This window comes from Euleptes europaea, chromosome 12 (assembly GCF_029931775.1).
Source record: "Euleptes europaea isolate rEulEur1 chromosome 12, rEulEur1.hap1, whole genome shotgun sequence".
Lineage (NCBI taxonomy): Eukaryota > Metazoa > Chordata > Lepidosauria > Squamata > Sphaerodactylidae > Euleptes > Euleptes europaea.
In genome coordinates this window covers 10644874-10672212 of record NC_079323.1, presented here as the reverse complement: position 1 = coordinate 10672212, position 27339 = coordinate 10644874, and the positions used below count along the sequence as shown (strand labels likewise).

The 27339-nt window shown below is 45.5% G+C and overlaps 1 protein-coding gene across 1 annotated transcript in view; it reads left to right on the top strand.

Annotated features, from left to right (window-relative positions):
* Nucleotides 1-27339, top strand: part of NOX4 (NADPH oxidase 4) — a 137716-nt gene that overhangs the window by 67816 nt on the left and 42561 nt on the right. The window contains exon 13 of the mRNA XM_056858931.1: nt 20152-20233. Within this exon, the coding sequence (XP_056714909.1) occupies nt 20152-20233 (82 nt within the window). The remainder of the gene's footprint in view (nt 1-20151; nt 20234-27339) is intronic.

The window sequence follows — 27339 nt, the reverse complement described above, 5'->3', positions numbered from 1 at the left end:
GGGTTGCCAGGTCCCTCTTTGCCACCAGCGGGAGGTTTTTTGGGCGGATCCTGAGGAGGGTGGGGTTTGGGGAGGAGAGGAACTTCAATGCCATAGAGGCCAATTGCCAAAGTGGCCATTTTCTGCAGGTGAACTGATCTCTATCGGCTGGTCCACGGTTTCCGTAAAACTTTCCTCCAATGCCGCATTTCTGAGGGATCTACTTTCTTCCTATCAGCTTTCTTCATTGTCCAACTTTCACACCCGTATATAGTACTAGGGAATTAAATTGATCTTGGTTGCCAGCGACACAGCCTTACACTTAAGAATAAGTAATTTCCACAATTAGATTACTCATTATGAATTTAATTACTCGTTTGTTCAGTTCAGGTAGGCCTTGGGATACCAACCTCTGAAAACATTGTATAGAGCCATGGGTAGATTTATTGAGCAATAATTTGGCAGAGGGGAAGCACCCTTGTAAAAAGTAATCACAATCAGCAGTTAGATGCGGATTTGTTGGGGGGGTTTATGCCCTGTGAGCACACAAGTTGGCTAAAGCCTTTGATATCTTCATGTTGATGTGCTGTATGCCTTTTTCCCCCAGCCTGGGAAAAATGTAGCTTCTCTAAATACTTATAGACTTTAACACTACTTTCCTGCTTTCCCGTTCTGGTTTCTTCATTTGTTCAGCTTCCCCTTGCTGCATCCATATGTAGCAAGGATTGTTTGTTTTTCAGCCAGACATCCTAGCTGGCAACTTTTGAAGAGCGCTTAGGCCGGAGGGCATGGCTTTGCTTTCTAGTAATGAAACAGCCAGGAAAACAAACTGATAGCAAAAAATCACCATAGTGAATCAGTGAAATATTCTCCCATCCCTCTTTCTGGAGCCACCTTGGTGTAGTGGTGGTTTGGAGCGGTGGACTCTGAGTGATTCCCCACTCTTCCACATGAGCGGCAGATGCTAATCTGGAGAACCGGGTTTGATTCCCCACTCCTCCACATGAGCGGTGGAGGCTAATCTGGTGAACTGGATTTGCTTCCCCACTCCTACACAAGAAGCCAGCTGGGTGACCTTGGGCTAGTCACAGCTGTCTCAGCCCCACCTACCTCACTGGGTGTCTGTTGTGTGAAGGGGAAGGTGATTGTAAGCCATTTTGATTCTTCCTTAAGCAGTAGAGAAAGTCGGCATATAAAAACCAACTCTTCTTCTTCTTTCTAAATATATATCTTGGCATTAAACACAAAGGGAAGACTCCTAAGCAAGCCTACTCAAGAGTAAATCCCATGTTATACTCCCAGGAAACTATCTTTAGGATCACAGCGAAAGTGGCTTACAAATAGCATTGCAAAAAGTATGCAGTCTCTACACTAGGAATCTATGAATACCTGCCAGTTCCGCTCAGTTCCTGTTCGCCAGCTGCGATTGGGCAACCACTTCATCGACAGGCTGTTTGGCTGTTTGTAACCCGTTTGTGTGGATTTGCAGGAACAGGCCACTTGCAGCTATCAAAAATCTGTTCCCAGCTGATGGCCTGGTAGTTGACTTCTCTTGCTGGGGAAGCTCTGCTTGGTACTCAACAAAGGTGTGTGTGTGTGTTTTTTTTTAAGGGCAGGGAATCAGGAGCTGACCCCCAGCTGATCAGCTGGAAGACAGGTTCTGATCTTTCACCCTGGAAATTTTTCTGCTTCCCAGACTTGCTGAAATGCACCAGATGTTTGCAGGTGGGGGTGTAGATCAGCCAGCCAATTAAGGTTTCTCGTCTTCTCCCTACCCCAAGTTATCATGTTGGACTATAGAGAAAGGAGACAAGCAATGTATTTCTTCTCTCGCTTTTGCAGTGGGGGGCTGAGAAGCATTGCAGCTCAAATAAGGATGGTGATGGTTCTAGGGCCCCGGGGTGTGTGTGGCAAGATTGCCATCATATGTGTTTTTGCATAGGCACAATATGAAAAAGCTATGGCTGGTTTTAAAGGAAATGGGTGTTCCACTACATCTGATCGTTTTGATGCACAACCTGTACTCTGGACAAGAGGCCACAGTTAGAACAGAATATGGAGAAATGGAATGGTTTCCAATTGGCAAAGGTGTCAGACAAGGATGTATTTTATCTCCCTATCTCTTCAATCTATATGCAGAACATATAATTAGGAAAGCTGGATTAGATTTAGATGAAGGTAAAGTGAAAATTGGAGGGAGGAACATTAATAATTTGAGATATGCTGATGACACTACATTATAGGCAGAAAACAGTGAAGATTTGAAAAGACTACTGCTGAAAGTTAAAAGAGAAAGTGCCAAAGCAGGACTACAGCTGAACATCAAGAAAACAAAAGTAATGACTACAGGAGAATTACACAACTTTAAGGTTGACAATGAGGAAATGGAAATTGTTCAAGACTTTTTATTCCTTGGCTCCTCCATCAACCAAAAGGGAGACTGCAGCCAAGAAGTCAGAAGGAAATTGAGACTGGGAAGGGCAGCCATGAAGGAGCTAAAAAAGATTTTGAAGTGTAAGGATGTGTCACTTGCCACCAAGACTAGATTAATTTATGCCATCATATTCCCTATTACTATGTATGGGTGTGAAAGCTGGACAGTGAAGAAAGCTGATAGGAAGAAAATAGATTCCTTTGAAATGTGGTGTTGGAGGAGAGTGTTATGGATTCTGTGGACTGCCAAAAAAACAAATCAGTGGGTTATAGATCAAATCAAGCCTGAACTGACCCTAGAAGCTAAAATGACTAAACTGAGGCTATCGTATTTTGGTCACGTCATGAGACAACAAGAGTCACTGGAAAAGACAGTCATGCTAGGAAAAGTTGAGGGCAGCAGGAAAAGAGGAAGACCCAACAAGAGATGGATTGACTCAATGAAGGAAGCCACAGCCTTTAGTTTGCAAGATCTGAGCAAGGCTGTTAAAGATAGGACATTTTGGAGGACTTTCATTCATAGGGTAGCCATGAGTCGGAAGCGACTTGACAGCACTTAACACACACACACACACACACACAATACAGAGCAGCAAGAGCAGAGGGTGGGATTGGTGGCAGCACTGATTGGCATAGGAACATGAGAAGGGTTGGTGGCAGCACTGATTGGCATAGGAACATGAGAAGGGTTGGTGGCAGCACTCAGTGGCATAGGAACATGAGAAGGGTTGGTGGCAGCACTGATTGGCATAGGAACATGAGAAGGGTTGGTGGCAGCACTCAGTGGCATAGGAACATGAGAAGATTTGGTGGCAGCACTGATTGGCATGATTGGCACTTATTGGCATGATTCCTATGAACATGAGAAGGGTTGGTGGCAGCACTGATTGGCATAGGAACATGAGAAGGGTTGGTGGCAGCACTCAGTGGCATAGGAACATGAGAAGGGTTGGTGGCAGCACTCAGTGGCATAGGAACATGAGAAGGGTTAGTGGCAGCACTGATTGGCATAGGAACATGAAAAGGGTTGGTGGCAGCACTGATTGGCATAGGAACACGAGAAGCGGTCTGATGCCTTTCCGTCCCACTTCCCACTGCTACTGTGGCAGGGGTACATTCTTGTGCCATTGTGTGGATCTGGCCATGCCTTGGATACAATGGAGATAAAAATTAAAAATGGCATTTCCACTTTGTGCAAAGGGTCGTATGTAAGAGGAAAGATAAGAGTGAAGGACCCTGGAAACCCTGGGGCCGGCCCATGCCTCGCCAGCCCAGATCGGGACTGGGAGTGGGGTGGCTGCTTTGTCCGGCTCGCGGGCCAGATAAGAGCTCTCAAGGGGCCAGGTCTAGCCCATGGGCCATATGTTAGACACCCCTGAGCGAGACGCTGAGCAATACATCATCCTCAGTAACCCAAGGAAAGTGATTGGAGCAGCTGAAGAAAGGAAGCATGTAATTGATAGCGGTTGCAGTTTGACTGTGTCTGATCCAGCTGCATGGGACCAGAAAGGGGAGGGGTGGAATAAGGTTGTGGCTTCTGAGCGGGAGGCAAAGAATGTGACAAAGTCTGCTCATTAGCAAACATAAATTAATTGCTGGTGAAGTTTTTTTAAAAAAAATCTAATGAACTGTGGTAAACAAACAAGCAATCAGGCAATTATCTCCTTCGTACCCAGTCGAATTACCTTCTCGTAGGACTTCATTTTGTTTCCATGTAAAAAGGGAGTGGAGTGGGTCTGTCAGAATGATGGAATGAGCCACAACGGTATTTTGATTTTTCAAGTGGAACTCAGCACAACTTTTAGTCTTTGTAATTATTCAAATGGGGCCGCCTTTCCAGAATGCCATAGTAAGAAAATCCAATTGCAGCTTTTAGAGTGAACGCCTTGTGCTTTTATTTTCTGAGCCTGGACTTCTCTAGGCTGTTGTCGGTTTCTGTTTTTAGCATAATTGTTAGCCGTAAGGTCAGGAAATGAATTGGAGGCCTGCTACTAGTAAAAAGGGCTACTAGTTACGATGCATACCTATTCTCTTTAGTATTAGAGGAGCATGCCTATTATATTAGGTGCTTTGGAGCACAGGCAGGATAAATGCTGATGCAGTCATCTTGTTTGGGGGCTTCCTAGAGGCACCTGGATGGCCACTGTATGAACAGACTGCTGGACTTGATGGGCCTTGGTCTGATCCAGCATGGCTTTTCTTATGTTCTTGTTTTCCCTGTCATTTACAGTTGAGCATTTTTTAAAGCGTTTGATGTGGTTGTGTTTTTGTTTTGTTTTGTTCTGGGTTTGTTTGTTTTTACTTGACTGTTTCTGATTTGCCTCACTTGCTGGTATTTTGATCTATCCAGTGTTGCTTAGGCACTTTTTGCACCTCCTGCTTTGTGTGTGTGTGTTTTTTTTCCTCCTGTAAATGTTCCAAATCGCTTTAAGCTGTGGTATTTATTAGCAACTCTAAAAACTGATGTCTTCCTGCTGGTTTCCCCTAACTGTTATGGTTTGGTTTAATATTGCAAGCCATCTCGGCAACTCCTAAAGAGCGTGCGATGCAAAAATGAAAACGTTGAATGAATACATACATAAAGGAATTTCCTTGCCTTGCCTTTGTGTGATGCGATGCTGGAGGCACTTCTGCCAAGCTCGTCCCCTCCCTGCCTGTTACTTGGCGAGCCTCTTAAAGCCACGGCAGTGCGTAGATCAAGGTCTTTTAAAAATAAAAGCAGAAAGCAGTCCACGACAGGAAGAATAGCAGTAGAAATGTGGGTTTGGGGGCTGTCAGGTACCCCAGTGAAAAGACAGGCTGGATGCCACTGCCAAATGGGCCACCCAGCTGCCAATTAACGTCACCACCTTCCATGCACGGTGTAGCCCTGAGTCCTCTTGCCGATGCCCGTACGCCAGGGAGTGGCAGTCCCCTTCCAGACCTCGACCAGTCCCCTGCATTGACTTGCATTGCATTCCACTGCCAAGGTAGTGGCCTATGGGCACGGGTCAGAGGCCGTTTTTGCCATGCCTGGGGTGGATCTTCAGAATGATCCCTCCCCACAGCCTCATGTGGAGCCAAGCATGGTGTAGTGGTTAAGAGCGGTGGTTTGGAATGGTGGACTCTGATCTGAAGAACTGGGTTTGATTCCCCACTCCTCCACATGAGCGGCGGAGGCTAATCTGGTGAACTGGATTTGTTTCCCCACTCCTACACATGAAGCCAGCTGGGGGACCTTGGGTTAGTCAGGCTGTCTTAACCCCACCTACCTCACAGGGTGTCTGCTGTGGAGAGGAAGAGGGAAGGTGATTGTAAGCCGGTTTGATTCTTCCTTAAGTGGTTGAGAAAGTCGGCATATAAAAACCAACTCTTCTTCATGTGTATGCAAACATTAGAATGCTCTTAGGCATGCCAACACATTCCCTATCAGCCACGGCTTGGCAAGTGGAAGGAGCCGACTCCAGACCTCCTGGAGTTTTCCCCCAGCCATTTTCAAGTTTGCTGGGCTAGTAATGAATGGGAAAGTTAAAAAAATAGGGTGGGTGGGAACCATGCAGCATTTCCTACAGCTTCCTGTGAACCTAGAAGCAGTGATGGGCACTTGCCTGGTTGCCAGGCAACCAAGGATGGTATTTCCCCTTTGTTTCCCCTCCGTTTCCCAGTTCACAATCTGTCTTATCTTCTATGTTTATCCTTCCCTCTTTTGGTCTTTACCATAGAGTTTTAAGAAATTCCTAGAGTGTTGCAGGTGGCTGTGATGTCGCTACTGGGTTTTTGCAGGAAGTGACGTCGTGACTCATGCAACCCTGGGTTTTCAAGGGTTTCTCCTGAAAGCTCTCACTACTGTGACTCATGAAAGCTTGCGTGTGTCAAGTGCTGTCCAGTCGCTTCCAACTCATGGCAACCCTATGAACCAATGTCCTCTAAAATGTCCTATCGTTAACAGCCTTGCTCAGGTCTTGCAAACTGAGGGCCATGGAATCCTTTATAGATCTTTATACATGGGTACTTTCACTCACGTTCGCCCCTGGACTGACTCGGTTGTTCCTTGGAGTTATGCATGAGTTTTTTGTCCATTAGGGATGACCTCACGCCCAGCCCTCACAATTCCTGGGTCTTCCCGTTCCTGTTATAACCCAATTCTTCTATCTCCCCTGAGATCAGCCCTGGTGAAATCACCATGCATAAGCCAAAGCACAAGACAGGGGAGCTGGAGGTTTCTTTTTTTTTCTTTTTTTACATTTTTCTCACAGTAAGCACTTCAACCAATTACAAAGCAGCGTTTCAAGGGGCGGGGACTCAAATGCTTCTTGATTTGAGCTTGGTGACATTGCTGGTGCGTAGCAATTTTTGGATTCGCAACAGAAAAGTGTGGGTCGAGCAAGCATCAAACCCCAGGTCAAATTCCCATGCATAAACAGCCATAGAGTCAACCCATCTCATGTTGGGTCTTCCATGAAAGCTGACCCTGGAATAAATTGTTAGTCTCTGAAGTGCTGCTAGATTCCACCGTGTTCTGCTGCAACAGACTAACATGGCTACCCATCTAGAAGAAGCGAAAAATACCCAAAACACTGAAACCAGCTGAGCCAAAATCGTTATCTATAAAATCAACCATTTTCTCTTAAAACTGCAATCGCCAGCTTTTAGTGTTAATACTGGGCAAGTGGGAAATTCCGGGGACAGGAGGTAGCTCCTGGTGAGATTTTGGCAGCTAAAGCAGTGATCCTTGCCAGGTTTTTGGTGGGGCTTGGTGCAGTTTGGAACATTGGAAGATCAAGAAGTGGAGTCAATGAAAGCTTTTTTAATAAAGCTTTTAAAAAAACCAAAGTCAGATAAAATACCACCCAATGCAGTCACCCAGACTTGATGTAAGGTTGCTGACTGTCAAGTATGGTTTTCCCCTCCTATTCATTATTTTTGCTTTGGGTTTGGCATAGGAGGATGAGGGGATTGTGTGCCTGCCAGCATTTCACAGAAGATAGTACGGGCATGTTTGCACTATTCTGTGGTGATACAGAGATTATCTAGACAAGCCCTTCCCAAAAATTCTTTTCACTGTGTTTATGGAACAGGAGCCCAGTTTGGCTAGAACCATAAAATCCAGCAATATAGCCAGTTGGCCAGAGAACACATAACAGATCAACCCTGATGGGATTACTTGCTTCGAGGAGTATGTTTTACAGCAACCCTCAGAGTAGAGTTGAGGGGAGAACCTAAGTCAGAGAAGGAAACTTGTGCCAGCAGGAGAGTAAGACTGGTAAAATCAGGGATGTAGCAATTTAAGGAAGTACAAGGTAGAAGGGGGTTTAAGCTTTCTTTTTGTGTAACAGCTTTGATTCAGTTTGCATATCTACCTTGACTCCTAATCCATTGCCTTCATTTTGAATCACTGTTCCTTTATCCTTTTCTTAGCACATGATTTATGGAGACGGGTGGCTACTGTGATTTCTCTTTCCACACAGATAAAAAAAGAGATAAAAGGAAGTATTTTTTTCAAACAACGCATAGTTAAATTGTGGAACTCCTTGCCCCAGGATGTGGTGATGGCTGCCAACTTGGAAGACTTGAAGAGGGGAGTGGACATGTTTATGGAGGAATGCGCTATTCATGGGTACTAGTAAAAATGGATACTAGTCATGATGCATGCCTGTTCTCTCAAGGATGAGAGGAGCATGCCTATTATATTGGGGCTGTGGCGGGATAATGCTGCTGCAGTTATCTTGTTTGTGGGCTTCCTAGAGGCGCCTGGTTGGCCACTGTGTGAACAGACTGCTGGACTTGATGGACCTTGGTCTGATCCAGCAGGGCTTTTCTTATGTTCTTATGTTATGTACGCACTCCGAGACCGTTCCACAAAGCAAGGGGTTCATCTTTGCTTACTGTTTTTCCCCGTTGCTATCTTTTATAGCACCAGTCCAATTTCAGAGGATCGGGTAAAACTGAATGGCTTTTCCAGTGGTTTGGGGGAGAGAAAATCTGGATTTCGTAACGGCATAGTAATATCCCAATTTCCTTCCCCAGGGTTTTGAGGACATCCAGCATTTCCTTTTCTCCTTCAGTTATTTTTTTTTTTGGGTGGGGGAGATGGAGGCCATCACACCTCCCCCATAGGTCATCACATACCCCATATGAACTTTCCTGCCAATTAAGATTTATACCAGGGGCTCTTCTTGCGGAGTCTCCGCCTGCAGAAGTGAGGCTGCAGAAGCTATGAATATTTTTTTTTCCAGTAATGAGGAGCTCTTTGCAAAGGAGCACTTGATCACAGGAAAGACTCGAGTCATCCTATGAGAGGGAAAATGCACATTCTGCCTTTAACAAAAGACAAAATATATAAGACACCTCTTTCTTGTGCTGTTCTGGCAGGCTTTGCTCTTCTGTTTTTTGGGGGGTTTGTTGCAAGGATAGGCCCTTGCATTTTTGTTTTTCAAAGTGGCATTTCTAAGTTGACTAGAATGATACGTTTAATTTGTGAAAATGAGGACTCAGCTTGCAGATGTTCATTTTATGTTAGTTATTTAGAAGTTTATCCTTGTTTTCATTTATTTACTTCATTTATGTCCTGCCTTTCTCCGGGACCCAAAGCAGCTTACAGTGTTCTGTCCTCGCTCTGTGAGCAAGCACAGCTCTAGTTTCTTTAATGAAGGGACTTCCTAAGAACATAAGAAAAGCCATGCTGGATCAGACCAAGGTCCATCAAGTCCAGCAGTCTGTTCACACAGTGGCCAACCAGGTGCCTCTAGGAAGCCCCCAAACAAGACGACTGCAGCAGCACCATCCTGCCTGTGTTCCTCAGCACCTAATATAATAGGCATGCTCCTCTGATCCTGGAGAGAATAGGTATGCATCATGACTAGTATCCATTTTAACTAATAGCCGTGAATAGCCCTCTCGTCCATGAACATGTACACTCCCCTCTTCAAGCCTTCCAAGTTGGCAGCCATCACATCTCCAGGTGAACTAATCTCTATGGGCTGGCGATCAGTTTCAATTGGAGGATATCTCCAGCTAGTATCTGGAGGTTGCTTTGGGTACAGTATTATTCATAGGGTTGCCAGTTCCCTCTTCACCATCGGCAGGAGGTTTTTGGGGCAGAGCCTGAGGAGGGCGGGGTTTCGGGAGGGGAGGGACTTCAATGCCGTAGAGTCCAATTGCCAAAGCAGCCACTTTCTCCAAGTAAACTGATCTCTATCGGCTGGAGATCAGTTTCAGTAGCAGAAGATCTCCAGCCACAACCTGGAGGTTGGCAACCCTATGTTGTTTAGTCTCTGTAAAGTGATATGTAATACAGAAGCACCATCTTATTACGTCAGATTGATAAACTTGTTTTAAATTCTGAATGTGTTGTTTTTATATTATGTATTTTTAAACTGTTGGAAGCTGCCCTGAGCCCTGCTTGAAGGTGCAGGATAAAGGTTAAAATAAATAAATAAATAAATAAATAAATAAATAAATTAGTGTTGCCAATCTCCAGGTTGTGGCTGGAGATTTTCCTCTATTACATCTTATCTCCAGGCGACAGAGATCAGATCACCTGGAGAAAATGGCAGCTTTGGAAGGTGGACTCTATGGCAGTATTCCCCATTTAAGTCCCTCCTCAAACCCCACCCTCCTCAGGCTCCACCCCAAGGTATTTCCAGGTATTTCCCAACCCAAAGCTGGCAACCCTGTTTCTTGCTGTAGCTACCCAAGATACTTTTGAAACTGCCCTAAGCATCATGTTAAAGTATCAGCAGGCCCCTGCCGCTTCTTACCCAGCATTGCCCAGATGTGAAACATCTGCATATGTTCAGCTTTTCCACTTCTCAAACTCCCCCCATCTAACTACAGATAACATGTGTCCTGACCCCAAAGTGACTGAATGGGTCGAATGGTTTCCCGTGGGGCTGTATTACATCGCCTAACTTCCGTTTCAGCTCAACAGACCATTTTCCAAAACAAAACACTTTCTTTGTCTGAAAAGAATTCTTAAAAAAAAATATTTTTGGAAGGGTATAACTGATGGCTTGTCACAGCATGTCTGAATGCTGTATAATGGGGGGTTTCTATGGCAATCACAAGCCATTCTTGAGCCGCACAGGTGGCCAGTACTGCAAAGATGTAATTTTCAAGGAATTCAGTGTACAATAAGAATAAAGAAATTCCAACTGGAATGAGTTATTTTTATAAGAAAAAAAGACCTTAAAAACTTATGCCTGTTCTTTCACACTTTCTGTCTACAGCACGCAATATTCCCACACTTTAGGGCTTTGATATTTCATTAATTTTTGATAAACTGACACAGTAATAGTGATGTTGGTTGAGAGTTGTTATTAATAAGCTAGCCAAGCAAATCATAGGAATGTGTGTGGATACATGGCTTAAAAGAAAGGCAATGGCTTGAGGGTGGAGAATGTGTATAAACCATCTCTGCTTCCTGGCCTGCTAAGAAAGTTTTGCCTCTTTGGTTGCTAGGCATGCAAATAGGTGTGAGTGGAAAGCAGAAATTAATGCAACAGCTATCCCAAAGGTGAAGGATATTTTGGGGTTAGTGCTTTTTCCTCATGTGAGAGTCTGCAGGTTCCTCGCACAGTTATCATTTGAGCTTTCTGTTGATACGTCTCCTACCCATGCTGGAAAAACAATTTAGGAGAAGATGACTTAGGGATAGGGTTGCCAGGTCCTTCTGCTACCGGTGGGAGTTTTTTGGGGCGGAGCCCGAGGAGGTCAGGGTTTGGGGAGGGACTTCAATGCCATAGAGTCCAATTGCCAAAGTGACCATTTTCTCCATGGGAATTGATCTCTGTTGGCTGGAGATAAGTTGTAATAGCAGGAGATCTCCAGCTGTTACCTGGAGGTTGGCAACCCTACTTAGGGAGCAATCCTAAGCAGGTCTACTCAGAACTCCTGTTTTGGTCAATGGGGGCATACTCCCAGCTAAGCGTTCTTAGGACTGGAGAAAATGGCCGCTTTGGCCATTGGATTCTATGGCATTGAAGTCCTTCCTCTCCTCATAACCCACCCTCCTCTGGCTCTGCCCCCAAAGCCTCCAGGTATTTCCCCAAACCCTGCTTAGGACTGATGCCGTACCTGAATAGTGTTGACTTTGCTTCTGTGTTTGTTCCCTGGGAGAACCTGCCCTTGTGTCTGCCAGCTTAACCTGGACAGGGTTATACCCTTCTAAGTTCATTGAACTCATTGGACATTAGAAAGGCATAACTTTGCTTAGGATTGTATATCACAGGAGTGTCGAACCCAATTGTTACAAGGGCCAGATATTACATAAATGTCACGTCGTTGGGTGGCTGCCTCTGCTGTTTTGCGGGCCGGATAAGAGCTCTCAAGGGGCCGGATCTGACCTACGGGCGTTATGGTTGAAACCCCTGGTGTATCACTTCTGTTTTGCCTTTCCTTCCCTTGCCCCCAATTTGATTATATATGATACTTTGGAGACTTGTCAACAGTCCTTCTTGAAAATATTACGCTTTGGAGAAGGGCATTTTAGCTGTCAGGGGTAAGGATTTGATTTAGATAGGAATTTTTAACAAATGTTGGCCAGTCTCATATTATCTAGGCATATATGGATTTATTATCCTTTGCCCTGCTATGATCTATAGGGAAGAGGAGAACGAAAAGCCCCCTCCCCTAGTTTTCAAATTGAGCAGGCCTTAAGGCACGACTACATTACCAATTTAAACCAGCTTCACTCTGGTTTAAGTGTTGTGTTCACCAAAGGAGCTCCAGGTGCCGAGAATTTGCAATGATGGAATCCTGGATTTTTCCACTGTAGATTTTGCAGAGTTCTGTGCAGGAAGCCATGGCAGTAAAATCTAGGGTTGCCAATCTCCAGGTACTAGCTGGAGATCTCCTGCTATTACAACTGATCTCCAGCTGATAGAGATCAGTTCCCCTGGAGAAAATGGAAACTTTGGCAACTGCACTCTATGGCATTGAAGTCCCTCCCTTCCCCAAACCCCACTCTCCTCAGGCTCAGACCCAAAACCTCCCGCTGGTGGCGAAGAGGGACCTGGCAACCCTAGTAAAATCCCATTGAATCATAGCTTGACTCTGTAGTGTTTGAAACTTGTATGTATGTATTGTTTTTAAAGGGTAGTATCCTAAACTCTGCGGGTGCCAGGCAACAAAGACAAAATTTATTCTGTTTCAAAACAGTTTTGGAAACATAGCAACATATATGCTTTCATATTTGATTTGAGTCAGCTTCCGTGAAAATAGGGCAGAGAAACTTGTTTTCACAGATGGAGATTGCCAAAATAAGTTTTGGTGGGAACAAAGGTTCACATAGGATTTGAGCATTGTGCATAATAAGATGTTAACAGGAAGTGGAACTTCTGAAAACACGGTCTTGGGGAAATATATCCAGCCCCCCTCCCCGTCCCTGTGACTACTCTAGATGGACTCTTGCAGTTTATGTTAGGAACACGAAGTTTAATTGGGATCCAGCTGCGGCCTGATCAGTGAGTCCTGCCCTGTTTGCTTCTGAGCAGCTATTGGCGGAACATTTAGAGGGAGCCTTTTAAGGGTTTTTATGAACAGAAATGCAGCTGAACACACAGCAGGGGGGATCCTTTCTTACGCCGAAATGCCCGTTCTTCCATTTAAGAAAATGTATTGAAATAGGAATATGGAGAACCGCAGAGGCATTATCGAAGATAGATCGGGGTTCTCGTCTGCTTTGAATTACACGCCACGGCTGCAGGCCAAACTGGAGGAGTTTTTTTTCCAAAGAAAGGCCCTTCAGGGGATCTCGCACGAGGAACTGCTAAAAGGGAAAGGATGCAAAGCTCGATCTGGCAAGCATGCGTCGTGGCTGGTGTTTGCATTCTCTGACCAATGCAAACCCACGTCGTCCCACCGGCTGCAGATGGTACAGCTCTGGAGGAAATGGCCTGGGGAATCCAGCCAAAGCCGTTGTTGCTGCGGGTTGTGTTGATTTGGGACATACTCAACTACAGCTGTGTAATGGTTTTATCAGTTTAACTGTCATGGCTACCCTCCCCCAAAGTCTTTGGAGCTGCAGTTTGGTGGGCTTGCTGGGAGATCGTCTATTACACACGGGTGCCCCATGTGGTGCGCGTGGGCGCCATGGTGCCTGCTGACAGCTTTCTGGGTGCCTAGGGTTGCCAACCTCCAGGTACTAGCTGGAGATCTCTTGCGGATAGAGATCAGTTCACCTGGAGAAAATGGCCGCTTTGGCAATTGGACTCTATGGCATTGAAATCCCTCCCTGCCCCAAAAACCTCCCGCCAATGGTGAAGAGGGACCTGGCAACACTAAGGTGGTGGGTGGAGATCTCCCACTATTACAACTGATCTCCAGCCAATAGAGATCAGTTCCCCTGGAGAAAATGGCCGCTTTGGCCATTGGACTTAATGGCATTGAAGTCCCTCCCCTCTCCAAACCCTGCCCTCCTCAGGCTCTGCCCCCAAAATCTCCAGGTATTTCCTAATCCAGAGCTAGCAACCCTAAGTATAGAGGAGTCATCAGTTTCTTCTAAATCTGGTGATGAAGACCTCAGACCAACACACAATTACCTGGGAACATTGAACATTTCTGAGCAGGCATGTGTAAGGTTGAACTGCATGAGCGAAAGGCTCTGGGAAGGTCCTGGTTCGAATCTCGCCTCAGCCATGATGTTGTTAGCTGGATTTAGGGAAGCCAACCATACGCTGAACACACATGAAGCTGCTTCATTCTGAATCACAAACCATTGGTCTATCGAGGTCAGTGCTATCTACTCAGGCTGGCAGTGGCTGGCCAGAATCTCAGGCAGAGGTCTTTCACATCACCTGCTGCTTCGTCCTTTTTCACTGGAGATCCCAGGGATTGAACCTGGGACCTTCTGCATGCCAAGCAGAGCCTCTTCCACTGAGCCACGGCCCTTGCCCTCTTTGAACCTCAGCTCACCATACATAAAGGAATAGGTAATCATGATCTCTTGTCAGGATTACCAACAAATGTCATGTGAGGCACTTTCTGCTCGAGTTGCCAGATGCATGTTGGGAAATTCCTGGAGATTGTGGAGGCAGAGCCTGTGGAAGTTGGAGCCTGGGAGGGCTGAGACCTCAGCAGGGTAGAATGCCATAGAGTCCACCCTCCAAAGCAGCCATATTCTCCAGAAGAAGTGATTGCCTTAATCTGGAGATGAGTTGTTACTCCAGGAGATCTCCAGGCTCCACCTGGAGGCTGACAACGCTGAAAGGGTGCTAAGTATTATTATTCTGAATGCTAAAAAAATAATAGATAAGAAAGTGAGTACACGGGTCCGATCAATGATGAGTGTACGTGTTACTTCCAAGTATTCGTTTTGGTGGCATTGTGGGATTACCAGGGTGAAGAAGAAGAAGAAGAAGAAGAAGAAGAAGAAGAAGAAGAAACCCTCTTCAGTATAATTTGTGTATGGAGAACCAGAAGGTTTCAGTGGTTAAGGTGTCAGACAAGAGTCTGGGAAACCCAGGTTCGAATCCCCACTCTGCTATGGAAACTTGCTGGGTGACCTTGGGCCAGTGATACACTCTCAGCCTCGACCCTGGCAAGTATTTGGATAGGAGACCTCCGATGAATACTGGGGACATGACACAGAGGCAGGCAATGGCAAACCACCGCTGAAGGTCTCTTGCCTTGAAAACTCTACAGGGTCAGCTGTGACTTGACAGCAAAAAAATATATCTGTGTGCTACAGTTCTGTGATACTGAAGATGTAGACCAAGCATAGGCTTTTGAGATCCAGCATGGTGTAGTAGTTAAGAGTGGCGCACTCTAATCTGGAGAATTGGTTCTGATTTCCCGCTCCTCCACACGAGCAGGAGACTCTAATCTGGAGCAATGGGTTTGATTCCCTGCTCCTCCACACGAGCGGCGGACTCTAATCTGTTGAACCGGGTTAAGTTTCACCACTCCTCCACATGAAGCCAGCTGGATGACCTTGGGCTAGTCACAGTTCTCTCAGAACTCTCTCAGCCTCACCTACCTCACAAAGTGCCTGATGTGGACGGTGGGGGGGAGGGAAGGAATTTGTAAGCCGCTTTGAGACTCCTTTCGGTAGAGAAAAGCAGGGTATAAAAACCAACTCTTCTTCTTTTATAAAGAAATTATGAAATCTAAAATTGCTGCATCAACTCGGTGGGTCATCCAGCCCACTACTATCAAGTCTCACTGCCAGAGGCTCTCTGGGGTCTCAGACAGGGTCTTCCCCAGTCCTGCTAGCTGAGAATTTAACTGACCACCCAAGCCTGAATACAGGACCCTCGATATGCATAATGCAGGCTCGCCCCTATGGTTCCCCCCACTCCAGAAAGTGAATCGTTGCACAGCAAAGAGGGAAAGTAAGTAATGTTTTGACACATTTCAAAACATGCGCACACCGCAACTGAAACCGTAAAGCCAGAAAAATCATGCAACAGAATCTGTGTGTCCGAGAGGGGGATTTAAAAAAACCCAACAACAACAGAAGACCCTCCCCCATGCTGCGTGGTAAGCTCTTTCTCAGCGGAGAGGAATTTTGAAACACAGTTTGTGATACGGTGTGTAGTTTCTTTCTTTACTTTTTTTTTTTAAGAAAAAAGGAAATAAGCCAGAAATCCCACTGGGCATTCGGAATCCCTCAGGTTGCCTCTAATAGCTTTTTGGAGCACAGCCCAAGAGCCTGAGCATGCCATAAATCCATGTAAACACAAGGGCTGACGTGTTTTTTAGTAACAGTATATAGCAAGATATACGAGTTGAAACATAACTGATGGAGCTGGGGGACGTGGTAAGAATGAGAAAGCCCATTGGTGCAGAAGAAACTGTTAAGCCTGTGGTCAGCAGAAGAATGTATTGTTATGATCGTGTTCTTTGCTAAGATTAGATGTGTGTATTAGGGCTCCCCACTGTTTTTTTTTGAAGAAGAAGAGTTGGTTTTTATATCCCGGTTTTCTCTACCATTAAGGAGTCTCAAACCGGCTTACAATCGCCTTCCCTTCCTCTCCCCACAACAGACACCTTGTGAGGTAGGTGGGGCTAAGAGAGTTTTGAGAGATCTCCCAGTATTACAACTGTGTATGTGACTGGCCCAAGGTCACCCAAGGGGAAACTAACCTGGTTCACCAGATTAGAGTCTACCGCTCATGTGGAGGAGTGGGGAATCAAACCTGGATCTCCAGATTAGAGTCCACCGCTCCTAACCACTACACCACGCTGGATGAGGAAGGGCCTTCTAGCCCCAATCTTATGAGTGATTCAGATCTGACAAAGGCAGAATATTAAATATTCCATGTGTCTTGAATAACCTTTCAATGGCAGTAATAATAATAACAACAATTTCATTCTTGAATGGTTTTCTCATGCAGCCCATTCTTCTTGATATCATCCTTATGAGGTAGGTGAGGCTGAGAGAGTTCTGAGAGAACTGTGACTGGCCCAAGGTCACCCAAGGGGAAACCAGCCCGGTTCACCAGATTAGAGCCCGCCGCTCATGTGGAAGAGTGCAGAATCAAACCCGGCTCTCCAGATTACAGTCCACTGCTCTTAACCACCACACCACGCTGGCTCTGCCTAAGTTCACAGAATCAGCCTTGCTGTCAGATGGCCATCCACCCTCTGCTTAAAAACCTCAAAAGTAGGAGAGCCCACCACCTCCCGAGGAAGCCTGTTCCACCGAGGAACCGATCTAACTGTCAAGAGGTTCGTTTAGCCAAAAACTCTTTGGATTTAATTTCAGCCTGTTGGCTCTGGTCCGACCCTCTGGGGCAACAATAGAAATAGAAATGAATGACACAATAGAAATGAATTACGTCTCCTTAGGAAGACTGTTCCACCCAGGCACCCCTCTTCCTGTCAGGAAGGTCTTCCCAATGTTTAGCCAAAATCTCTTTTCAGTACTAAGACTTTCTTTTGTAGTGTGTGTGTGTGTGTGTGTGTGTCTGTGTTGAGAGCATCCCCCCTTCCCCTCCAATACCAAAAGCAGGATTAATTGTGTGTGAAGGACAGGAGATGAGAGCCGATGCTGCAGGCTTTCCCCAATCATCAGGAACAATGAAAAAGAATGCGCTTCTGAGGCTTCGTGGTTGATGTTCTAACTCTCTAGGAATGTTCTTGTCTCACCAAAGGGCTTTCTTCCCCCGCTTCTTCAGCCGCCCTAGGATGGTTTGCAATGTCAGCGTTTTTTGGAGGGTTGTTTTCCAGAGGAGGTAAATACTTTGATCCTTGAGTATGAAAAAGTCCTAGGCTGGAAAAAAAAAAACCAAGATGCATTCCAGACCTATGTAACTTCTGACAACTCCTCCCCACAGAGCCAAGTGCGGCTTGGCATCCACCAGATAAGTTAGGTCAGGCATCCATGATGGCCATTATTGGCTTGGGGAGGACCAACTTGTTCTCCTTCATCCCTAGGATTTCCATCTCTGGGTAGAGAAATTCCTGCAGAAAAGAGCAAACAAAATGATCAGGGGACTAGTGCAACTGCCCTATGAGGAGAGGTTAAAACACTTGGGGCTGTTTAGCTTGGAAATAAGGCAGTTAAGAGGAGACATGATAGAGGTCTTTAAAATGATATATGGTATGGAGAGAATGGACAGGGAGAAGCTTTTCTCCCTCTCTCATAATACTAGAACATAAAGTCATCTGGTGAAGCTGGAGGGTGAGAGATTCAAAACAGGTAAAAGGAAGTATTTCTTCACACAACGCATAGTTAAATTGTGGAACTCCCTGCCCCAGGAGGTGGTGATGGCTGCCAACTTGGAAGGCTTTAAGAGGGGAGTGGACATGTTCATAGAGGAGAGGGGTATTCATGGCTACTAGTCAAAATGGATACTAGTCATGATGTATACATATTCTCTCCAAGATCCGAGGAGCATGCCTATTATATTGGGTGCTGTGGAACACAGGCAGGAGAATGCTGCAGTCGTCTTGTTTGGGGGCTTCCTAGAGGCGCCTAGTTGGCCACGGTGTGAACAGACTGCTGGATTTGATGGACCTTGGTCTGATCCAGCAGGACTTTTCTTATGATCTTGTTCTGAGGGCTTTTTAAAATCAAACTCTGAGGAAATGTTAGTGGATCTGTCAGGAGGAAAGAAAGAGCTGGAGGCCATCTATTTTATTCCATGTTCTTCAGCCGGTTGAGGAAACCTCAGCATTTTTTTAAAATCACATTGGTGACAACCTTGCTGAATAAACGTCAGCTGGGGAACATTCAGTTAAAACAGTGTTGAATAGCAAAGATAACAATATGTTGAAAGTATGCTCTAGCCGCGTGGCCTAGTGGGCATTTTTCCAGGTCTGTAGGGGTTTAATATCAACATAATGTCTTCATGCAAGAGTGCTCATGGAGAAATCCATGTGACAAACTGCCTGAGAAGGAGGAAAAGCAGTGTGGGAACTGATCAGGTGGAAGGAGAGGAAAGCCTCCATGACTCAGTCAGTTTTGTCAGCCACCTTAGTCCACTTGCCGAGGACGGTGGGACAAAAATAATGGGACACTTAAAGATACATAACAGTTGTGATTAAGGTTGCCAACCTCCAGGTGGTGGCTGGAGATCTCCCACTATTACAACTGATCTCCAGCCAATAGCGATCAGTTCACCTGGCCACTTTGGCAATTGGACTCTATGGCACTGAAGTCCCTCCCCAAACCCCGCCCTTCTCAGGCTCCTCAAAATCTCCAGATATTTCCCAACCCAGAGCTGGTAAACCTAGTTGTGGTTGTTAGATGCTATTTTTGGCTCAAGGTAAGGACGTTGCCCTTTAAAATGGCATTTAAAGGCTGAATCACAGCTGTTTTCTATTAATATTGACTTCATCGGTCAGTTTGGCCATTAAGGTTGCCCATCCCCAGGTTGGGAATTTCCTGGAGATATGGGGATGAGCTCTGAGTTTGGGGAGGGGAAGAGCCTTGGTGGGATATAATTCCATAGAGTCCACTCTCCAAAGCAGCCATTTTCTTCAGGGGAACTTATCTCTGTAGTCTGAAGATTACTTGTAATTCTGGGAGATCTCCAGGCCCCACCTGGAGTTCGGCAGATCTATTGGCCATTGTGTTTTGACATATTTTACTCTCCATATCGTTCAACATTTTTTGTAAGTGGCCTTGCAGTTCTGACTGATCTGAGAGTGGGAGGCTATGAAACTCAGGTTTGTAAACAAAAGATAGGTAGAGATATTATATTTAATCATTCTTCTGTCCTTTGGTGCCAGGAATAAGCCTAGTCACAAGTTACAACAAATGCACAAACAATTCATGTACAATATATGTTTCATTTTTCTTTATACATGTGTTGCATAATTCTTATATTGCATTCATTGCATGTACAGCTGAAATTGTGATTTAAACCCCACATTTATCTGGGTACATAAGAACATAAGAAAAGCCCTGCTGGATCAGACCAAGGTCCATCAAGTCCAGCAGTCTGTTCACACAGTGGCCAACCAGGCGCCTCTAGGAAGCCCACAAACAAGACAACTGCAGCAGTGGCTTGCCATTGCCTGCTTCCGTATCACGATCCTGGTATTCCTTGGAGGTCTCCCATCCACATACTAGCCAGGGTTTAGACTGAGAGCATGTGACTGGCCCAAAGTCACCCAGCAAGTTTCTTTGGCAGAGTGGGGATTCAAACCTGGTTCTCCCAAAGTCTGACACCTTAACCACTACACCACACTGTATTTGCTGTAACCTGGGAATAGGAGTAAGGTCTTAATATGCGTCAGCAGACCTGACCCTCTGAGCCATAGATACCAATATGAGGTCTGTGTTTTTTTTCCTTTTTATCATTTCAACAGAGCGATTTCGGGACATGCTGTTTCTGCATTCGAGTTGGGATGCTGAGATTTTGCCTGTCTTTCAACAGAGGCATTATCCCAAGTAAGTAAACACCATCTCCTTGGGAAGGTTTTTTTTTTAAAAAAATCCTGCTGTTTCCATGGTGCAAAAAGAAAGGGGAATCCACATTTACAGAGCACGGATAATCCTCACGGGTCAGTGGCTCGCGGCACCTCACTTTGCATGATGCCGTGGGTCTACTCAGGTGGGTGTCTTTTCAGGCTAATTCCTGCCCCCCCCCCCTTGTCTTCAGGGATTCCCTCGCTTGCACTGACAGATTGATCGCGCTTTGTAAAAAAATAAGGCATCCAGGAGAAATGGGTGGGCGCCAGCAGAAACGCTTCGTGGCTTGCTGTGATGAGCAGGGTGCTCAAATCATCTGAGCAAAAAGCACCCTTTTGTGACAACCAAGGTGAAAAAGGAGTTTCTTAATTGCTGGTGGCTACTTGTTAGAAGAAAGGGAGGTAGGAACAGAATAGGAGTGGGAAATAAGTGCACAATTCGTGTTAGAAGTCTTCCATCGGGGAGGGGTGTGTGCTTTCTTATTATTCATTAGCAAAATTAACTGGAGTTGTTGAACACACATGAAGCTGCCTTATACTGAATCAGACCCTTGGTCCATCAAAGTCAGCATTGTCTACTCAGACCAGCAGTGTCTCTCCAGGGTCTCGGGCAGAGGTCTTTCACATCATCTACTTACCTAGTCCCTTTAACTCGAGATGCCTGGGATTGAACCTGGGACCTTCTGCATGCCAAACAGATGCTCTACCACTGAGCCATGGCCCTTCCCCCCCTTTTTTTCTGCAGAGAGAGGTCACACAGATTAAGCAATCAATCATTTATTTATTACAGGCAAAGGCCAGCATAAAATATAAAATATCCATCCTATGCTAAAATTGTACAGCACCCGCTTACAGCATCTCATCCGTACTAATTAATCTGAAGGTTTGCCCATAAGGTCTTTGTTCTTCATAAATGCCTTCTGTTTCCAACAAACATAAGAGCAAAATTTTGCTGTGGAATATGAAATATAAGTCACCCTGTCTTCCAGTAGATATTCTATCAAGGAGGCCTCAGAGGTGTAAGAGTGTACAAATCAAGATAGGAGGGGAAGTAATTAAACGCTTTCTGGCATCATCATAATGTTCACAATGGAGCAAAATATGGGCTAGCATCTCCACCGTATCCATGGAACAAGAGCATTTGCTTGTCTCTCTTGGGCAATGAAGAAACCTTCCTGAAAGCGCAGCAGATGGCAGGGCATCAAATCAGGCCCTAGAAAAAGACCATCTTAATGTTGGGGAAGCAATTGAGGTTAGATAAGGGGCTGAATTGCCTGTCCATGACCTGAGGTTTTTAAAATAGTCAGGAAGAAGAACATTGTCATTTTGAAACTCAATATCAATGAGACGTTGATGAACCAGACTTGGCTTTCTGTAGTCCCAACTCTATCAGATTTTGTGGATCAAAACCAATTGTAAATAATGTTTTGATGATCCAGTTAGACCTTGATGGACATGGTACTGCAGATAAAAACTGTGTTACGAAGCCCGGTTACACAGGTTAAGCATCATCCCTTCTTCATTAATAGACCTGAGCCCCTAATGCTTTTATTTCATTTTAACACACTGCAAGCTTCCACGTGTACATTTGTACTGAGGGGAGGGCCCAGTTAGCCCGGTTCATTTTCATGCCACTGGAAGCCTGACTGCATTCAAGACTGATCAGGGCAAACTGCGATGCTGTTCCAGGGACATTTCACTACCCAACTGCATACACCACTTTTCCCCAGAAAAAGTGTGGGTGTGCAGGAAGTCTCTGAAGACTGCAGAGTCTCTGAAGCAGTGGTACATTGCGTCTTTGTGCAGGATCCTTGTCAGTGAGGGCCCAGTGCTGCTAAATGCACTGCAGCAGGGTCCCAAAGACCGCTGCTTTATTTGCACCTGTACGGTCATTTAAGCTTGGGCACTTGGACTCACTCTCGCCCCTGGTCTGACTCGATTGTTCCTTGGAGCTCTTCATGAGTTCTCCATCCATTCGAAAGGACTTCACTGCCAGCCTTCTCAATGCCCGGGTCTTCCCGTTCCTCTGTTAATTCACCTTTTCCATCTAACCTGAGCTCAGCCCTGCAGAAATCTCCATGCAGAAGGCAAAACCTGGCCACAAAAAGATTGACTTCTCTCACAGCCAATCACAAAGCAGCCTGTAAAGAGGTGGATTCAAATACTTCCTGCTTCCTTGGAGCTCTTTCTGAGCAAAAGAAAGGCGTTTTAAAATGTAGGTTTGGATTTCTCCCCCCTCCTTTCAGATTGCTCCGTTTTTTGTTTTTTGTTCCTAAAATGCTTTTTTATGCGGCAATTGGGGTTTTTGTTGGGGGCGGGATCTTCTCTCACAGTGAGCATTGCAATTACAAAGCAGCATTTCAAGGGGCGGGGACTTGATTTGAGCTTGGAGGCTGCTGGTGCAGAGATTCCCAACAGGAAAGTGTGGGTCCAGCCAGCAATAAACCTCAGGCAAAACTCCCATGCATAAATGACCAAAGAATGGGAGGCAACTATTCACTTATATAAGATGAAAGTAGAGCAATACATCCCTTTGGTGTATGTACCCATTTCTGCTGGTAAAGGCAACAACAAAACCCTGCTTATTCCTAAGCACACATGACTTGATCTGTTAATGACAACGCTAATCATATGACATATAAACATTAAAAACCAATATTAATTATACAACAACATATGATGCTGTGTGAAAATGAGTCAGGACATTGGTCCATCTATCGCAGTTTTGCTGGATCTGAAAGGCAGTGCCTCTGGAGGAGAGAAGTCTTTGCCATCATCTCTTGCCAGAGATCCTAGAGTTGGAGATGCGGGGACTCGAACCTGGGACCTTCTGCATGTGAATGCAGAGCAGGTGTTATACCTCTGAGCCATCTCTGTAGGGTAAGGAAAAGCAATGTGCCCTTTTGGTCGACCCACTTACAGGTGTGTTCCACTTGCATTGGAGAAAGTACAGCAAATCCATTCTTTTTTGGGTGGAGACTAAAGATATTCCTTTCTCTGATGATCCACCAGCCACTGAGAATCAAGCTTGCTCTTAATTGCCAAACTCTGCCACTGCATCTGCATAGCCTGTTAAGAGATTTTGTTTGGGGAGTGTGATGGATTCTTGAAGATTGGCTTAGATTGACAGATAGGCGGGGCTCTGTGAGGATTCTGTCTGTCTATCTCTCTGTCTGTCTCGTAAGGGGAGATTTGGAAATCCCATCCAGCTTCTCCAAATTTCCCCACCTTGATTCTCGGTTCTTAGCTGTGCATTCTCCTCCCCTGGAGCCTCGGTTCTGAGTTGTGCATTCTCCTCCTCCTTGATTCTTGGTTCTTAGTTGTGCATTCTCCTCTCCTCTTCCTTTTTTCCTTTGGGTAGCTTCACTGTATAGCTCAATGAAGATGTCAACCCAGTGTGCTGCTGCTGTAAAAAAGGCAAATTCCATGCTGTCCATAATTAGAAGAGGAATAGAGAATAAAACTGCTGATACCATACTGCCCTTGTACAAATCTATGGTGAGACCACACTTGGAATACTGTGTACAGTTCTGGTCACCGCACCTAAAAAAAGATATTACAGAGCTTGAGAAGGTGCAGAAAAGAGCAACCAAAATGATTAGGGGACTAGAGCAACTGTCCTATGGGGAGCAGTTAAGACGCTTAGGGCTGTTTAGCTTGGAAAGAAGACGGCTGAGGGGTGACATGATAGAGGTCTATAAAATTATGCATGGTTTGGAGAGAGTGGACAGGGAGAAGTTTTTATCCCTCTCCCATAATACTAGAACGCGAGGTCATCAGCTGAAGCTGGAGGGTAAGAGATTCAAAACAGATAAAAGGAGTATTTTTTCACACAACGCATAGTTAAATTGTGGAACTCCCTGCCCCGGGATGTGGTGATGGCTGCCAGCTTGGAGGGCTTTAAGAGGGGAGTGGACATATTCATGGAGGAAAAGGGTATTCATGGCTATTAGTTAAAGTGGATACTAGTCATGCTGGATACCTATTCTCTCTAGTATCAGAGGAGCATGCCTATTATATTGGGTGCTGTGGGACACGGGCAGGATAATGCTGCTGCAGTCGTCTTGTTTGTGGGCTTCCTAGAGGCACCTGGTTGGCCACTGTGTGAACAGACAGCTGGACTTGATGGGCCTTGGTCTGATCCGGCAGGGATTTTCTTATGTTCTTATGCTTTTATGTTCCCTTTAAGTGACTCTCAGCTGTACTCAGAATTGTGTGCTTCCTTCTGGGACACGGTCGATCAGCATGAGGCTGGGTGGAATCCTACCTTAGGCTGCTAGAAGTTCTTCCAGCCAGAGAAACCTTCCTCCAGTTTAAGTGGTTCTTCTTCCTATGGAGGTGTCAGACTGTGCTTAGCATGGGATTTTTTTTCCCCTTTTTCTTCTGGCTACTTTATAACATTTTGCTTCCTATCTGGAGAATCCCCTGAGACTAAAAGAGGTGGTTTGCCAGTGCCTTCCTTCAAGCAACCCTGGTATTCCTTGGTGGTCTCCCATCCAAATACTAACCAGGGCTGACCACCTTTTACAATGGGGGGGGGCGACAAAATACTGGCCTACCTTACCGGGATGTTGGTAGAATTACCAGGTAATGTATGTTAAGTACTTTGGATTCTGAAAGTGCTCTATAAATTCTAACGGTAACAGTGATCAGCTTTTCTGCAGCATTTTGGGCCACAAGGCTTTATGATCCTTGTTCCCTGCCTTCTCACGATGGCCTTTATTCCGACTTGGCTGTTTAAACATTTCTTTCTTCACCTGGGAGTTAATTAAATCGCCTAGTCGAGGGTGAAGCTAAAAAAAGGAAAAGTTAGGATAGGAAGGCATTTTTTTTTTTGCCAGTTACTGAAGATGAGTCAGTTGAGTGGAAAGCTGCAAGAAGATTGTTCCAGATGGCAGGAGAGGAGGAAGAGAAGGTTCCCTTGACTGAGCAAGGCCAGATTGTGTGGAGGATCCAGGCTTTGGGGGGGGGGGGGCGACTAGCCGTGGATGCACAAAAGGGAGCAGGCATGGGAAAAGGGAGAGAGACTTCGTTATAACAGCTGGAGAGCTTTCATGAGAAGCTTCAGAAACCCTATGGGGTGACTGTTTTCCCCCACACACACTAGTTCCCGATCCAGAAATTGAAATAGCAAGACTGTGGACTCTTAACAGCTTTCTGAACTGAGCCAACTACGGCGTGGTGTGGTGGTTAAGAGCACTGGTTTGGAGCGGTGGACTCTGATCTGGAGAACCGGGTTTGATTCCCCACTACTCCACTTGAGCTAATCTGGTGAACTGGGTTTGTTTCCCCACCCCTCCACATGAAGCCAGCTGGGTGACCTTGGGCTAGTCACAGCTCTCTTAGAACTCTCTCATACCCACCTACCTCACAGGGTGTCTGTTGTGGGGAGGGGGAGGGAAGGTGATTGTAAGCTGGTTTGATTCTCCCTTAAGTGGTAGAGAAAGTCGGCATATAAAAACCAACTCCTACTCCTCCTCCTTCTTCTCCCTCAAGTTTGAATGAAGGAAACAGAGCAGCCTATTTCAAAAACAAAAATCAAGGGATTTTATCTTGAACTGAATATATGTCTGTGAGTTAAGTGCCGTCAAGTCACTTCCGACTTACGGTTGAATATATATGCACATCTATGTATTATATCTATATATTAAATGCTTTTATTTTATTTTATTCCATATATACCTCGCCCCACCCCGGCCAGGCTGGGCTCAGGGTAGCTTCCAACAATAATATACAAGTACAATATAAACGTCGAATCAAAACATTAAATTTAAAACCATTGTTTCCAGATGAACCTAATAAGATGGCATCCTATCTACATATCATAAAATAAAGAGAAGAACTCCTTGGTGGTGAGGGTTGTTTAAGATGGGTCTGGAGACCAAGAACTCCAGGGTCCCCCAGAGGGTAGAGGCAGGTGGAATAAAAGAAAAAAAAGGAAGGAAAGAAAGAAAGGAGCAAGGGAAGGGAAGCCAGCTGATCTATTTCACTATTGCTGTCCTCAACCATGTGCTCAAACGTCTGTTTAGATAAGAAGAAGAGGAAGAGGAGTTGGTTTTTATACCCCAATTTTCTCTACCTTTTTAAGGAGACTTAAAGCATCTTACAATTGCCTCCACTCCCCTCCCCCAACAGACACCCTGTGAGGTAGGTGGGGCCGAGAGTGTTCTGAAAGAACTGTGAGTAGCCCAAGGTCACCCAGCAGGCTGCATGTGGAGGAGCAGGGAATCGAATCCGGTTCTCCAGGTTAGAGTCTGCCACTCTTAACCAGTACACCATGATGGCCAGAACCAAACAGGGTATCTAGAGCCCAAGGTCTTCCACTTTCCTCTTCATCTGGGAAAAGGTAGCCCTTAGATTTTTTTTTTTTTTTGGTCATCAGAGCCTTTACTTTTGAGGAGAGATTACAGCTTGGCAACCTTATCTCTCACAACAGACTTTCCACCAAAGGGATAATGGGGAGGGCAAAGGTACATAACAAGAAGGTACATAAAACCCTGGAGAGGAACTTAAAAGGCAAAGGCCACTTCCCTCTGAGGCTAGACAGATAGCTCTCCATCAGCCAGGGCTGTCCTGTGGATCAAGGAGATTGCTTGGATATGTTCAAAGTAGATAAGAGTTGGCTGAAGGACATTTCCTTATCTGCAGCTTTCTTGGACACAATACAGTGAGGCCGTTACACTAAAGGCATCCAGCATAGCGGCAAGGGGTGATCTACAGCTGTCAATCAAGGCTCCCAATCATAACTAGTTGGGGTGCCCTTCGTAGGGAATGGCATCATCAGTGAACCCTGCAGGTGGTGTTGCTGCCCTGAGCCTGGCCTTGGCTAAGGGGGGCAGGGTAAAAACTCAAATAAATAAATATTGGTAGAAGAAGAAGAGTTGGTTTTTATATGCCGATATTCTCTACCTTTCAAGGAGAATCAAACCGGTGTACAATCTCCTTCCCTTCCTCTCCCCACAACAGACACCTTGTGAGGTAGGTGGGACTGAGGGTTCAGAGAGAACTGTGACTAGCCCAAGATCACCCAGCTGGCTTCGTGTGTAGGAGTGGGGAAACCAACCTGGTTCACCAGATTAGAGTCCG